The following is a 17,806-nucleotide window of genomic DNA, read 5'->3' as shown; positions in this document are numbered from 1 at the left end:
TCATAATATTCCAAAGAATCTAAAAAAATTGGTACGAAGTGAAAAAATTGATTTTTTAAATTTGTTTAAAAAAATTGTTTAAACAATTTTCCGACCGCGGCACCTCCCGGCACTCTGTGTATTTGTTATAAGGACCTCTTTTTAAGAAAAACGTTTGTGCAAAAAAAAATGATCGGAATAATTTACCTAACGGGGGCGACGATACAGTCTGGACTATATGGGATGTTGCCTGTTACAAATATCGTTCGGATATCGCTTTTGGTATGAGAGCTTCCTAAGAATAACGTAATGGGCAATAACTACTGCTTAAAACTTATTAAATTTCATTGTCATAGTTCAACCGGTGTTAGAGTAATAAATAAATTGCCAGCTTGAAAAAAAAATTTCAACACCCCTTATCTCGGAAACGAAGCATTTGCGGACATATGTTTATCGAGCAAATTGTTACTTATTTTTTTATGTAGAATTATCCCTTACAGTTTGTCATACTTATTTGGAAACACCCTGTATAATGTATAATTCCTAAATAAAAAAATATTGCCAACATAATATAGTTAAACATTTTTAACACAAAATCTTTATACAAAATAAAGAAAGTACTGCTCCTAAAGAAACAAGATAAGTTCAAGAAATATAAAAAAATGTCTGCCAAAATATGATAAATCCACTTCAAGTGTACATATCTGCTTTTGGCATGCGCAATGTTTTATGACTTACAACTGACAAGGGTACACATCAGCTTTTGGCAAACGTTGATTTGGTCATATGGACATATGACCAAAACTACATTTTAACTACATTTTACAGTACACTGAACATATCAACTTTGGGCAGATGCAGCATATAATCACACACTATCAACTGGCATAAAAAAGTCCAAATCACAAAAAGTGGACATATCAGCTTTTGTCAAACTGCCACAGATATTGTTTTTCGCTTAAATTCAATATTAAAGCTGCCACACACCTGCCTCTTAGCAGTTTGAACATTTAATTTAAGGGAAAAGCAATCTTTATTTTTCAAATTAACATTTTTTTCTGTTTTCTGACAGCAGTAAAATGGATTTTGCATGAAATAAATTACATGCTGTCTTCTTTTTGTCTCAATTAATTTAATTCAAAATATTTTTTTGGGTACCTAATTATTGATAGATGGCGCTATTCGGAAAAAACGATTGTTGGAAATGGAAAATTAAATTAAAAAAGTCCCGACTAAAATGGAAAACTTAAATTTTTTTTTAAATCAATGGAAAAATTCCAATAGTTGGCTGTATACCATAGTTTAAAACAGAAGTAAAAACTTCAAGTTGTATACTAGTATAAAATCGTTTATTAAAAAACTTCATAAAATGTCGTGCAAAACGTTTTCGTTCTAATTCAGAACATCTTCAGTGCCTAGAATGAAGTATTTCCACGTTAGATTAAGGCAAAAAAGGTTAAAATTGTGACTGTTAATGAGACATAATGTGGAGAATATTTACATTCTGCTAAGTAGTTGAAACTAGCACACTAGTTAAAGTGGTGACATCATAATATATGGTTTACATGTTAGATTTAGTAAAAATATGGTGAATACTAGTCGATGTTAAAAGATTAAAATTAGTACATGCTTAAAGGGCAACATGCTTCCCTACTTTCAATATGACATGACAGAGAGTAATTAGATTTTGCTGCCACATATTTTATTTCCCCTTTTCGTTATTAATTCCATTACATAATTTTATTCATTTTATTATTTAAAATTATTTCTCTAACATTATCATTCACTTCCTGATTTGTATTTTTTTAATTACTTTAACTTCTCCACAACTCCTCTCCAATCTTTAAAGACAGAATTAATCATTACAATAGTATGCAGCTAAATCTAAACACTTCCCATCTTGTTAGGCAACCAATAGTAGGTACATATCGTTAAAACATATAAAATTAGTTGCTTTATTTACCATCCAATCCTTCCACGTCAGGTCATTAATTGTTTACTATGTAGTATATATCTCATTTTATTATACTAAATTAAACTTTCACCTTATCATTTTACAACCGATGACGTCACACTTTTAACCATATATTATACCAACCTTAAATCCTACAATCCAAAAGTTTTTTCTGGAATAGAGAGTTGCTAATTTAGACTTTACAATAGATTCTAATTTTTTAAACAATTTTAATTACGTTTTCAACCAGTTATTAACAACCATTACATTTTAATTAAAATCCGAACTAAAAACTACACTTTTTGAAGTTCTTAACCAAAAATTGACTTTATCTTACCTTGTCATGTCACTCTCTGTCATGTCATATTGAAAGTACATTTCCTATTTTATCAGTTGGTCTGTGCCCATTGAACTGGCAAGTACCTAGTTTTTCGAGCAGGGAAGCATGTTGCCCTTTAAGTATGTACTGATTTTAATCTTTTAACATCGACTGGTATTCACCATATTTTTATTAAATCTAACATGTAAACCATATATTATGATGTCACCACTTTAATTAGTGTGCTAATTTTAACCACTTAGCAGAATGTAAGTATTCTCCACATGTTTTCTCATTAACAGTCACAATTTTAACCTTTTTTGCCTTAATCTAACGTGGAAATACTACATTCTAGGCACTGAAGATGTTCTGAATTAGAACGAAAACGTTTTGCACGACATTTTATGAAGTTTTTTAATAAACGATTGTATACCAGTATACAACTTGAAGTTTTTACTTCTGTATAAGTTTTTTTATTTTCTTTTTAGTTTTAGGATCTAATCTTCACAACCCAATAGGTCCCCATAACGCTCGAGTAACTCTAAATTTAGCATACTTGCTTCCCCTACTATAAGATCGAATCATAATTAAAATATTTAATAATCATTTTATTGATTTTTTAGTATAATTATAATTTAAATTGTTTTAGGGACCGACGGTTGTGATCTAATGTGCTGCGGAAGAGGCTATAATACGCACCAGTACACAAAGACCTTTCAATGTAGATGCAAATTTCACTGGTGTTGTAAAGTGGAGTGCGATACGTGTAGCGAAAGAACTGAAGAATATATGTGTAAATAGAAACAACGCTGTTTAGTTTGTGAAAATAACTTAATAAATTATTTAATTTATAATCCATGGAATAAATGAGTTGAAACAATAGGGAAGGTTACAAAATTCCTAGTAAAATCATTCAATCTTAAAATGGATTCAAACCTCGCAATTCTAAGGACCTTCATCGATATTCTTGAAAATTTGGTATTAAGTTCATTTTACCCTGACGTGGTCGCAAAGGATGCTTTTTATTTTTAAGAGGTGAAAACTACCCCTTACTCCAATAAATTGAAAACTAATGATCTAAATCGGTAATGGGCTATAATTATGTTTGGATGGAACATTTTTTTCATTAATCCAATAGTATTTGAGATATTTTGAAAAAATAACGTATTTTTTGAAAAATCGAAAAAAAATTTACTTAAAACCTTTCGTTACTCGCGCCAACTTTTTGTGATCGGATACTCGCGCACGGTGCAGGAGACCGGGTCCAAAAATATGGGTCAGCAGTGTTTTAAAATTATTTTTTTTTGCAAAATTGTGTACGATTAAATTATTTAATGAATATATGATCATATAATTTTGTAGATATGCGTTTGTGTTCACATTATATTACTTTAATCAAAAATTTAATAATTTTCTTTGTTATCCATTTATATGTATATACAAAAACTTTGGAAGTGAAAAAAAATTGAATATGGTTAAATTTGTTTACTAAGAACTTTAGATCTTAATTCAATACACAAAAAAATTAAAAATAAAGAGTAATTGTAGTAACAAAAAAAGTTATAAAAATTAATTAACGTTTTTAAAACATGAAATACACAATGGTGTCACATTCATTGGAACAATGGTGTTCCAAACACAGATATTTTGAGCATATTTGGCAGTAAAACTTTGTTTTTCTATTTTTCTTCCAATCACAAACAGCACAGCGATCTGAAGTTCCTGGTGTTACGACTGGTACTTGTTCTGTTGGTAAACCACATATCTCCCTAAACCTCATTCTGATGGTTCTGGGTAAGTTATATATTTATATATATATATATATATATATATATATATATATATATATATATATATATATATAAATATAAATAAACTAATCTATAAACATTGAAAATAAGGAAAAGATCTTAAATTACCTTACTAATTAAAAATATCGATGTGTGATCCAAACACAAAAATTGGTGCACAAATACTAGCACACGGTGTACGGGACCGTGTTGCGTAATAACAAAAGGACAGTACTATTTTTTACACTGCGAACTGACTTTACCCACAGTTGATTGACCACTGAAGAAGTATACGAAGTAGCCATTCAAAATCCCCACTACAAGCAGAGTTACAGGAATTTATTTACAGGCCCGGTCTCCCACACCGTGTGCGAGTAACGGAGGGTTAAAACAAGTTTTTTCAAAATTTAATTGTTCTAAATAATTCAAACTTTTGTAACGTGTTGTTGGAACATAAATAAAGTTAATTTTACATGGGCTACGATTAATCTTCTTTACGATCGAGAGTGAAATTTAATAATTCCCTGGCGCATGCGCACACAAACAGTATGTATTTCGTTGCTAATCTTTCAAGATAGGTATGTATATATCAGCGCAAATAAGTCGTTAAAAGAATATGTTAGTGTTTTTAGTAAATGTATTATTTATTATAATTTTTATGTCTTTGGATTTGTCTTCCTCGGTAGTAAGATAATAAAATATCTAGGTATAACATTTTTATACTTCACTTGATCTATTTGTCACCGTGTTGTGTAATTATATCCGATACGTCACTTGCAAGGAGCTCGATAACTTGGTTAGTAGAGCATTGGACCAGAGATCGAGAGGTCCCGGGTTCCAATCCCGGATGATTCATTTTTTTTTAATTTTTGGTTGTTTTAATAAAAAATTTTTGAAAGTGGTAGGTAAGAAAGTTAGTTTAATATTTAAATAAAATGCAACTAACCTGTTAAATATATTATTTATTTCAATGAAATTATATAATAGAAGTATAACTTCTTACGTGCGTACAAAGTACACACACATTCTTTTTTTTATAAATTCGAGGTACTTGACTAATTTTCGTCATAACTTGCTTAATTTTCATGCTAGATGCTTTTATCGGAGCTTATTTTAAAGGTCTGAAAAAGTATTTTATTGAGCTCAATCTTACATAAATTTACGAAAAACAAAAAATTCGTTTTCAATGAATTATAAGTTGCTTAATATTATCTAAAAAAAATTAATTAAGACTGATGAGTGTCTTTGTTTTTTGAAAGTATTCAATTTTAATAAGAATGATTTTTTATTGAAAATGCGTAATTTTCGATTTATTCTCGAAAAACTGTTGAAAAACGTGTTTTTTTTTTGAATGTTCCATCGCGAAAAACTCAGAAATTATTAATAAAAATATTGTATTCTTTATTTTCTTTAGAAAATTCAAGTCTCTATCGATTACCAGTGTTATTTTGAAATTTTAAATTTCTTCCCCCGAGAAAGGGTGGAATTCACCCCCGGGGTGGAAGTATACATTGGCACCAAGTCAAGTTTATTATTTGCATCATTTTTGAGCTACTATCAACATTTCAAAACAATCCATGAAGGCTTTTATAATTGCGAGGTGAATTGCTTGAATTACTGTACTATTCATATTTGATATTATTACTCATAGATGCCAAATCTAGTCTATTAAACTTTTATACTTTTCTTGTGATTTTTTCAATTTTTAAGTACCGGAACTAAATAGTAGGTACATACCCACATAACAATGATGTTCGCATCATGTTCTAAGCATATACTACCAACATTCGTCGGAGTATATTCTTTTTAGTATATGTGTAGTACAAGCATAGCATCTACCTTAAAAAACATTCTAAATTTCATGTTCTTTGCATATACTTCAAAGTATATTCTCGTACCGAATATACTAAGTATATTCGTGTACGTAGGATCTCGGAATATTCGTAAAAGTTTATTCTTAGAATATACCTTTATCGAATATTCTTAACACATACTTATAAGTACATTCTTAACACATACTTATAAGTAGATACTTTTAAAATATCTTAAAAATAATTTGTATGTATAGGAAGTATAATATTAGCCTTATAGATTATCAACTTCGTTATTTTTTAGAATACATAATTAATAAAATTTATGTATGTAGGTAGTATTGGACGAATTTCATTTCAAAATTGTTGTAGGGTAAAAAAGTTTAAACATTAATTGTATTAACGTTTACATAGGTACTATTAAAAATTCGTTTTCATAATTGAAATGACTTTACCATTTCGAGTTTATCATGAATCATTAGTATTTTTACATCCTTGGAATTTGAATTTAGGTACATTCAATTCAATAGGCCATTTCGCAGAACCAAAACGTGCCAAACTGCACAACCAAAGCAACCAAAGGCTTTGGCGTTGCCAACCGTCGAGTAAGCTTTTTCCGTCAACTTACCTTAAAAATTCCCACTTTTATAAAAAAAAACTTCCCTCCTGTTTACAAAATCTGAGAAGATATGTTGAATTATTTTCAAATATTTTGATTTTTTCTTAATATTTTACAATTTGGACTGGAACAATAATTCCCTTTTGAGTTAACTTTTTCCCTTTATCACCTTTTATGTTGAAAATTCCCGCAAAAAGGGAAATTTCTCTCCGTTTGGCAACACTGACCACCGATTTTGTTATTCCACAATACATTCATAACCCTCCCCCTCCCCCCATCATATTCTGACCCATAGAAGAGTCTGACCATTTCTATTCTTACCTGAATGGATCAGGGATAGGAAAAAACCGTAAAATATGAAAAAGAAAACAGGCATTATTTCATTATTTGTATCATCTATGGATCTATGCAGTGTTAAGGATGAAGGCGAATGATGTAGTACTAGGACTAAAGAACATACATAATCTGTTTATTTTGTTTGCGGTGCTTCAAAATACATATAATCTATTTTGATAACTCAATATTACTTAAATAGGTAAGTACATATAAGTATTATATAAATTTTAGTTACTTATTATGCATAGTTTAGTTTAGCTAAATATTATATAATGATTTATATAAATAACTAAAATTTATAAATATGTACTTACTTTTTAAGTAATATTGTAGAATGTAGGTACTAACTACATTCTCATTTGCAATTAAAATATGTAAATAGATATTTGGTAGAACCAGTAGAACCTGAAGATGAAATTAGGTGATGCTGAAAACATACTTCTAAGCAATATAGCACTTGATAGCACTTTCTTAGAATATTCTTAAAAATATAATATTCTTCCCATACAAAGATGTGCGGTAGTACGTTCTTAGTATATAAATAGAAGGTTTATAGCACTTCCTTGGAATATTCTAAAAAGTACCTTCTTGGTATAAACTAAAAAGATGTGCGGTAGTATGTTCTAAGTATACACATAGAAGGTTTATAGCACTTGGAATGTTCTAAAAAGAACATTCTTGGTATATACTGAAAAGAAGTGCGGTAGTACATTCTAAGTATATACATAGAACGTTTAAGTACTGTAATGTAGTATATACTCAGTATCTGCTCTGCACATTCGCAATGGTAATTACGCACATTCTCAGTATATACTTTTTCTGAAAAGTATGTTCTATGAATCTACTAAGAACATGAAATTGTTATGTGGGATATTTTTCACCATTTGGTTAACCAATAGGTATTTAATAAAACTCTGATGAATGAATCAATCTCGTTTGCAATTTATTACATATTACTAAATTGATAAACTTTTGTAACCTTTCTTATTGTCAACTAAGACATTAAACAATAAAATAGCTTTTTGCAACTCAGTTAATGAAAAGCATCATTCCATTTTTAATTTCAAGTCATCATTACATTAATTTTAAAATTTAATGACTTTGCTCGCTAATTCTTAAATTATTGGAAAATCGGTTTTGCTTCCAAAATGTACAAAAAACTGTTAATAAAAATGTGACAGTGCCCTTCTTCTTGATACTTCCATATTCCTTAGATCAGATATTATTTGGCAAGTAACATTATTCTATGTTGTCTTAATTTTCTTGAGGTAATCTCTTTGAAATGTAGCTGCTTTATTTTCTTTATCACTTTTAAAGATTATTATGATTTGGAGATATATTTGCTCAGTTGCTATTAACCCTCCGTTAGTCGCTAGGATAAACGGAGCATCAAGAGTCGCTACGGTGTCAGAGACCGACAATTTAAAAAAAAATAGTTATTGCTATAAAATTCGTACAAATTTTTTATATTGTGTATAGGAATGACTGAAAAATATTTTTGAAAATGTTTTATTGAAAAACAACAGATATAAAATGAAAAACCGCTTTCATTTTCACTTCTCTCATCGTCAAAATAATTTTCATCGTCGCTAGGAACCATTTCCCATAATTCCATTCCAACGTTTTTGTTCGGCTTCAAAGGACATCTATAAATAAGACTTGACCAAAACTTTCCGATAAAATGCAATAATAAGATATTACATATTTACCTGAACTGCAAGTTATGCCAATAAAGTAATAACCACACCGTTAGTTGCTACGGAGTCTTGCACCGAAAATAGCTATAAAACTCGCACAACTGTACCCAAGTAGGTAAGAATGTACACTAACCCGAGGTTAGTTGATAGGAAGAGGTACAGAAAGTGGCGATAGAAAAAAACAGTTATATTGTAAATCCCGAATGAATAATTCTGTCGTCGGTGTGTGACACCGATAGCGACTAACGGAGGGTAAATACAACGCTATTACTGTGGAGATTTCCACGCTGTTCCTTATTGTATTTTTTGTTAATATTTATATGTGTAAATAGTCCTTATTTTATATCACTAATAATGATTTTTATTAATAAAAACAAATGTGAAACAAAACATCAGATATTTCAATTTAGTACATGATGGAACTCCTTTTTTACTACAGGAAAATATTAAAAATTAAACTTATGGAGAAATGTAACTGACATGGACTTCTGTAGAAAATTGCTGTAAAATTCCGGTATGAAAGAATAACAAATAATAAAATAGGAAGAGACGATGTTGGTTAATGGCATGCGAACAAAATAGTTACTATGATATACAGTATGGTGCAAATGAAAGTACTAAATTCGTTATTTCGTAAACCGGCGACATTAAGGAAAAATCCCGAAACGGGTCTATTTTTATTTTTAAATTATGATATTTTAGCAAATATATCACAAGTGTCACATCATCTATCTGGGCGTGATGACGTAATCGATAATTTTTTTAAATGAGAATAGAAATCGTGTGCTTGCTCATTTGAAACGTTATACAATTCTCTATTCATCAGTGTAAACATTAACTTCATTATTTATACAGGGTGTCCAAAAACAATTTTTTAAATTAAAATATTTGACAAAAAAAGAAGAGTGTATATCTTTCTAGAGATTTTTATTCAGTTGCAATGTGAAGGCAAAACAATCTTATTTTTCACTTAGAAATACGGAGCGCAGTCCAGCACTCTGAATCGACGATTTTCGACTCTTGTTGGAGTCATCATCGGAGAGACGTAGGCCTGCTGCTCCATACTCGAAGTGACCAACCATGAAAGCCTACCCCCACATTGCAACTGACGTATATGGATTAGGTGACTAGCGTCATCTGGCAGTTGAAAGGTAAAGTTTTTAATTCTAATAGCAACTATTCAATATTATTAATGTTACTATTTGGATTGAAAAGTTTACCTTTGTAATTTATTTAATACAAAATACTTTTTACTGTTGTCAGAAAACAGAAAAAAATGTTTATTTGAAAAATAAACACTGCTTTTCGCTTAAATTCAATGTTCAAGCCAGCTCCCCCTAGGCGCTAGGCACCTGCATTTTTGAAGTTGGAACAATTAATTTAAGCGAAAAGCAATGTAATTTTTTCGATTAAACATTTTTTTCCTGTTTTCTGAGAGTGGTGAATGTATTTTGAATAAAATAAATTACATATATTCTGCTTTTCAATTAATTTAATATAAAAAAATTGTTTTTGAACCCCCTGTATAAATACCGATGTGAGTGTTTTTATTACTGAATAGAGAATTGATGACCTTTCAAACGAGCTAGCACACGACCCCTATCCTCATTTAAAAAATTCATCGATTACGTTATCACGCTCAAATGGATGACGTCACTTGTGTGATATATATGCCAAAATATCATAATTTAAAAATAAAAATCGACCTGTTTCGGGATTTTTTCATAAAGTCGCCGGTTTCCGATATAACGAATTTATTTCTTTCATTTGCACCATACTGTATAAATATGTAGTCAAGTACAAAGAATGACGCTAACTATAGATCAAAAATGACATGGACACCACACGATAAAAAAATATGGAGAGGAGAAGAATCAATAAGAGAGCGTAGGAAAGGAAATAATGGCGAGAAACCTGTAAAATGCTTTATGGATCTTATACTCTACTTCACATGTACTCTTCTAGATAGTGGCTTATCTATTAGTTCTTTATTATTAACTCTCTTTGCGATTTTACAGTTTTTGGAGCTATATAATAAATTAGTTAAGTTGTATGTACAATGTACAATGTATATTGAGAACGCTATCAGATGTAAATGAGTCAACATCTAAATCTTTTTCATGCTTGTTTACAGTACTTATGTACAGAACCAAGTACATACTGTAAAAAATGTTCATCATTAGAGAGCGGAATATATGCAACACAACATTACCAAAATATGCGCATATATATGCATTACTTTTACTGCCAATATGCAGGTATTTTTCTAAATTTGTCTAAATATGCAAATGCATATTAAAAATACTCAAAAATAAAACAATATATTAAGTCGTAAGATCTTCAGAAAAGTTGCCTTCAAAAATACGTACAACTTTTCTCAAACAATCGAAGCCCTCATTTTTTCTAAAACATTTTTTAATTTATTTCTAATTGTAATCCCTGTATTTCCGGGAATTTTTTGACAATGAGCAGAAAAAGTGTTAACAAGATTAACCGAATCACTTAATTGTAAATTCCTTTGTTCTAATGACTTTATTAGATCTGGTAAAAAACTAAAATTAACTTTTATGAACATAAGTTCTTTAGCAATTTGTACGTTATTTAAAGAACAAAGTACGTTACTTAAGCTGAAGAACAAAAGCGGAATTGTGTACAATTTGATGGATTTTTGTATTTTGATGCTTCTCTCTATGTCCGTCTTTATAGAAGTAAAAGCGAATTTGTCGAATAAAAACACTATTTCCAGAAAAATTTCTTTTGTGGGACATGGTGCTTCTGTTTGTCAGTTCCTCATTTAAAAAATGAAATGTGAAAATGAATGTAACTTACGATTTTGGAACAGGCCTTGCAAAATACTTTGTCTCCACTTAGCCTTAACTCGGGAAAACACTTTATCCAAGCACTTTTTTGAATGGTAGACATATTTAAATTTAATATATACCAATCACTTCAAAAACACTAAATACGATACAACGTTTACTTTAAACAAATATTGGCCGCAAACTGACAAAATAATTATTAGACCTTTAAAAGCAGGTAGGTACCTACGACTTGGTACGCTAATAAAATAATATTTTTCTGGGAACACCCATAATTGTTAAATTCAGGTAGTAATGGGAAAGTCCAGACGAGCGATAGATAGATAAATAACGAGCTCGTTCATATCGAAGTTATAAAATTCCAACTAAGAGAGGAAAATTTTAAACTTTTATATAATTTATTTTTAAAATATGCAAAATTAATCGTGTTTAGCTTAAATATACAATGTTGTGTTTGTTGTCTGAAAATATGCAATATATGCATCTATATGCACTTTGCATATATTCCGCTCTCTATTCATCACACAGGAATGTTTTAAAAGATAGACTTAATGTTGTCTTCATATTCCAATAATAAAAAAGAGAAGTACAAACTTAGATTAATATAAATGGTATTAACTCTTCTTAAAATCCCTTAGGCTCAAAATCAGCCATAACAAACTACAGTAGACTCCCTATATAACGGAGAACTGAAATGGCGGACTAATTACCTCGTTATAAGCGGATTTCTTTATATCAGACAACAATAATATTGAAATCTTTTAACGTCTCTTACGTAGTTTATTAGGTGTATGGTCGACCTAAACAATGAGAAGACTTCGCCATAGTAAATTGTAAATTTCCGACAATATTCAATATCGGTCGATAAACAGGAAGAAGTTTATTACAGGCGGCGGGGTTTATTACAGCACTGGCCTCGATAATAACACAGATGTTGGGCACAGAGACAGGCAGTTGGGGTATTTATTTATAGTCATTCTGCGCAATTCTGCGTTATAAACACATATGCCTCGTTATAGAGGGTTATAGTTCAATAGGAATTTCATGGGACCACTAATGTACCTCGTTATAAGCGAAACCTCCTAATAACCGTGTTCGATATAGAGAGAGTCCACTGTATATAAAGTTATAAACGTGAAGTTATTGTTAATAACCATACAATCATATAAAAATATGCTACCTTGGAAGCTGTAGCTGGAAGTATTGTTTAACCATTTTTGGTATGTATTCTCCAATTTTTTTTTCTCTTATCTTTTAGTTTCTCCTAAATCCATATCTCTTAAACCTTCATCTATCCATTTCTTTCAAAGTGCCGTGGATCTCACTCTTTTACTTAAGGTTTGTCTTTTTAGTTTTGCATATAGCCCCTTTAGGTTGCCGCCAATAATACCTTCAGACACAAATATAACCATTTTTTGTTGACATAAATCCAGAGGTTCATTGCGATACAACAAGTCGTGTAGATACAGTGAACTTTTGAATCTAGCAAGTCGGTCGTAAAATGGATCTTAGCCGAGAACATTTTCGAGCAATAATTTTTATACAATTTTCGGAGCAATGTCTCGCTGAAATGGTTTCTGTGTTTGGGAATGAAGCATCACACCAGTCAACTATTTCTTGCCGATATTGCGAATTTCAACATAACATGGTCGCTCTAGTCTCAGCGACAAATCCAGGCCATGCTCACACAAAGCAGCAGTCACACATCAAAACATTGATTCAATCCGTAATCCGTAAACACAGTCAGCTGATTAAGGATGACCGCCGTGTAACATACCGGGAGATAGAGGCATCTTTGAGCATTTTAAAGATCTCGATCCAAAAGATCCTACATGAAGAACTGGATGTTACGAAGTTGGAGTCCCGTTGGATTCATCATTTTTGCTCACAGAAGATCACAAAGCGGTTAGCGTCAATTGGTGTCGAAAAACATTGGAAATGTTCAACAAAGAAAGTTAAAAAAACGTTTATAGTATTGTTAGCGGCGATAAATCTTGGGAGTAATGGAGAAGAATCTTAGAGCAGACCAGAAACCATAAAGTATTGTCGAGCCAAAGATGATTATAATTATGGTATTTTATCTACAAGTTTTTTTGTATCCATAGAAACCAATATTGACCAGTTGAGTTCTTTGTTTCCAGCTCTGTTTCTTCTCTTAATTGCTGGTAAAATTTTTTTAAAAGTTTGTACCTATTCAAAATTATATCAACCCGATCTTATTTGTGTCAATTATGTTTTAATTTTTCAACTGCTTTTCAGTCAATAATTTTTGGTCCTCTTGGTTTAAATTTAGTTTTGATTTCTTATTATGCCTTCTCAGTTAACATTATGGTTATATCAAAAGTATAAACTATGCGGAATTCTTATTTAACGTCACACAATACATAATAATGTTAACAATAACTCAGCTTAATTCGTTTTTTATTTTAATTTTTTCTGTTGTCACTCATCCAGTACCTATTTAAAAGTAAATATTAGTTAAATATTTAACTGAAAGTGAATAGAGCATGACAACATATTACACTTTATCATGACAATTTAATGCAATAATTGTAATAATAATATAAAATTAAACTGTATCTCTATATGTTGTTTAAGCGTATTAAAAATTGCATAACATTTCAATAATAACTAATTAATAGATCCATGCAGACCTTCCTATTAACAAAAATGAATACATTAAAAATAAAAATATGAAACAATACGTCAATACAAAAGTTTTATACGAAGAGAAGAAGGTATTGTAGATAATAAAGAAATATCATCATAAGCATTGGATATTACAACTTACAACCCTGGTTGAATGTTGACCTTTTCAACTACTATCCCTTTCATTAACTAATTCTCGCGTTAACTCTTCAGATTCAAAGTACACGTACCTATATTCAGTTTTACCTGTACTGAACTCTGTCAATTGAAATACAAAATGTAGTTCACAAAGATACTTTTTCAATATGGAAGACAAACAGGCTCCCAAATCACCGATAGTGTAGTTTAATAGGTAGGTATCATTAATAAAAGGTTTATATGTAACTTTAGCTAGCATAGTATGGCCACGTTGTTTCAACTTAACGCAAAGAAAAAGCTACTAACGTATTCACTAAGTTACTACTTAATCGGTTCACAATGAAAGAAAACTCAACAAGTTGTTGCAATTCAGGTCCAGATTACCTGTTTCTTCTCCAAGTTGTAAAAATACCTCTCTCACGTCTCTTGTACCAACTTTGTATAATGAGCGACATCATCTAGATTCTAGATCATCTACAAAGGCCATCAATGGGTTTGATCCTCGATTCACAAATCCCCCTATTATAGTTCAGATGATATTTTACTTATTGCATTTTCATACACCTCTATCATTGAAGTAAATATTAACATACCAAATTAGACCAAAATTTGTGTTAAAAGTAAACAAAAATTTTTCAAAAAAAAAACCATAGTAATAAATCCATAAATACAAATAATGATCAAATACATAATAAGAACCTACTACTTTGATTCTTTGTCTCAAGTGTAAAAATGCTTCACTTCTTTCTGATAGAATAAAACAACGAAAATTGAACTTTCTTGACTTTAAATTTTAATAACCCATAAGTCCAAAAATAGACTGCAGAGAAAGGTATAGGTTCTTGTTGAGGTTCACTATTCAAAACAACTACTGTCTTTTGCCTGGCCGGGTCATATCAGTGTCACCAACAAACTCTTATTTTCCTGGACTATACAGTGATGAGCGCGCTAATAACCGGCAAAATAGCGCAAAAGATGGAAAATAGAATATATTGCGAAACAAAAAGAGATGAAACTAGTGGAGATGGAAATGATCGTTATAAACGTATAAATTAACATTACATTACATAGATTCCCACATTTAGACGTATCAGAGGAGTATGACAACTGTCACTGTGACAGTAGAATTTTTTAAATACTCCTGTCACAGACGTCTCCTAGGAGGTCATAGGCCTCCTCGATTCAGATCTATCCTGCGCTGCTGCAATCCAGTTGGTACAAACCCTTTTTATGTCGTCAGTCCATCTCGTGGGTGGTCTTCCCGGGTTTCGTCTATCCGCTCTCGGTCTCCATTCCATGATTTTTTGGTCCACCTATCATCTCTCATTCTAGCGACGTGTCCTGCCCACTTCCATTTAATTTTGGCTATGTGTTTTATTATGTCTTCTACACCACTTCTTCTACGAATTTGTTCGTTTCTTACCCTATCTCTTAACGTTATGCCCAACAATGATCTTTCCATTCTACGTTGCGTCACTTGTAGTTTTCGTGTTGATGTTCTTGTTAGGGTAAGTGTCTCTGCGCCATATGTAAGAACAGGCAGGACACATTGATTAAACTGACACATTAACTTAAACGCATACGACTTCTAAAGTTGTAGATTATCTGTCTTAAACAGTTTTAATTTAATCTCTCTAATGTTCGATTACAATTTCTTTTTGATAAAATCAGCATCACCGCGCTAAAAACTCTCATAAGGACTGCATTGCCCATGTTCCTTATACATGCCTATAATGTACCTACCTAAAGTCAAGGTGGGACGGACTATAGGTATAATTTGGTCACTTTGGTTTAGTTTGTTCTTAATCTCGAAAATTTTCTATATGCTTTATACAAATTAAGTAAACTTGGAACAACTCTGTGTGGGTACCTATAATAGGCAGATCATAATAAAAATAAACGGTCTTAACTGAACAAAAATTAACACAATCCTTATTTAACTATCTTATTAAATGCTAACCAAGATTCTTGTATCAATAGAAATGTACATACAAAACAAGGTTAGCAAATTTACAAAGATTAAAATTCATTGCATATTTTCCGACAAATTATCATAAACAGAGATATGATTTATAGTGAACAATTCCAATTATAGTGAACAAATAAAATCCAAATTAAGAGTTTAACAACATATTTTTCCAATTGGTTTCTCGCGGAGTTATTAACAATTCTCGCGGGGTTATTTATTATTAATATTAAATTCAAAGTTTTTCAACATTATTATTTTGAAGATTCTATGTTTCTATACCTAGCTAGAGACATCTATCGACAAAAATGTAAAGCTTTTCTGAAACTCTGACTCGTTTACAGTGTAGATATCCATTGAAACAAATAATATTTTTTAATATAATATATACATTATTATTGTGTTAACTTAACTTTCGTTTATAAAATAAACTAATTCTAAAAAAGTTCTAAAAAGTTGAATTCGAATGTAATTCCTTCGCCTATTCTTGCGCCCTCTCTAAACTGATTAATCCACTAAACCAATACGTCATAGATTTCTACTATAACCGAAAGTTTCAGTGTATTTTGATAGAGGTAGGATAAAATCGTTTTGGATTATTTTAGAAATAAAAGAATGGATCAATACATTAATAAATTAAAATATAAAATATACAGGGTGTCTAGAAACTCTCTTGACAAACAAAGACCGGTTTTTCCAAAGATAATTTAAGGCTTCCTAAGGGATCTAGAGCTCTTTGAAAATGCGCCTTGTAATTAGTTTTTTTTAATATCTTCAGAACGCTGCTACCTATTTAGAAAAACGAAAACTGGTACAAACATTTATCTTCCAGAGATAAATCGATTCTATTAATTGCGAATTTCTGCGGTTATTTTATCGCATAACTTGCACCCCTAGAATATTTTACCTCAATCCAAGGGTGTTTTACCACTCCTGAAAGCATTATTTCACGCGGGCATCTAATCAAATTGTCATCATTTTTCTGTGATAGGTTGTTCCATTCTTTAAGACTTGTACCTAAGTAACTACTAACTGTGCGATGTTTTGTAGTTTATACCGACGAGCTCTAAATCTACTTTTAATCATATCCCACAAATGGTCTATAGGATTAAGGTCGGGTGAGTAACCAGGCTACTTTATAACAGTGATATCTTCTCCTTTAAGGGTGTCTGTAGTTACTCTGCTATTATGTGGAAGTTCATTATTATGGAGTAAAATTAAATTTTCTTCCATTGCACCTCTCCAGAGCGTAACTACAGGTTCTAGAAACATCGAAATACCATGCGAGCTGTTAAATTTTAATGGATGGAAATTAAAGGAGTTTGTCACTGATCATGATGCCTCCCTAGAACATGATACTTCTTTCTTTATGCTGTGAACACATCTGGAAGCACAAGATTAATTGCCTATATTATTTTTAAATTTTATATAAGTATTACTGATTTCTCTTCTTCTGCATTTATAGTTGGATATTTATAGTTTTGCTGGCCTTATTTTTCGTAAGAGGTCTGTTATACACCATATATACTTAGACCATTTGATTTTCCATTCCTTCATGATATATCAATACCCATTCTCGAATTCTGAAATTCTGTACTACCTAGCACTGATCTAGTGGATGGGTGTCATCTGTTTTTGGATCCACTTGGTTGTTTCCCAAAAATTGTTTACCACCTTCAATCTAATACTTTGATATCTAAGTTTAAGCACGATATTGTTGACTGTTCCA

General features: G+C 30.9%; 1 protein-coding gene across 1 annotated transcript in view; it reads left to right on the top strand.

The window, feature by feature from the left end:
• Positions 1-8,895, top strand: part of LOC114325448 (protein Wnt-7b) — a 444,311-nt gene extending 435,416 nt beyond the window's left edge. The window contains exon 5 of the mRNA XM_028273521.2: positions 2,902-8,895. Coding sequence (XP_028129322.1) covers positions 2,902-3,053 — 152 coding nt within the window. The 3' untranslated portion in view covers positions 3,054-8,895. The remainder of the gene's footprint in view (positions 1-2,901) is intronic.
• The last annotated feature ends 8,911 nt before the right edge of the window (positions 8,896-17,806 follow it).

Source organism: Diabrotica virgifera, chromosome 1 (genome assembly GCF_917563875.1).
Source record: "Diabrotica virgifera virgifera chromosome 1, PGI_DIABVI_V3a".
NCBI lineage: Eukaryota > Metazoa > Arthropoda > Insecta > Coleoptera > Chrysomelidae > Diabrotica > Diabrotica virgifera.
The sequence above is the reverse complement of the archived record's forward strand: the minus strand, read 5'-3'. Positions and strand labels throughout refer to the sequence as shown.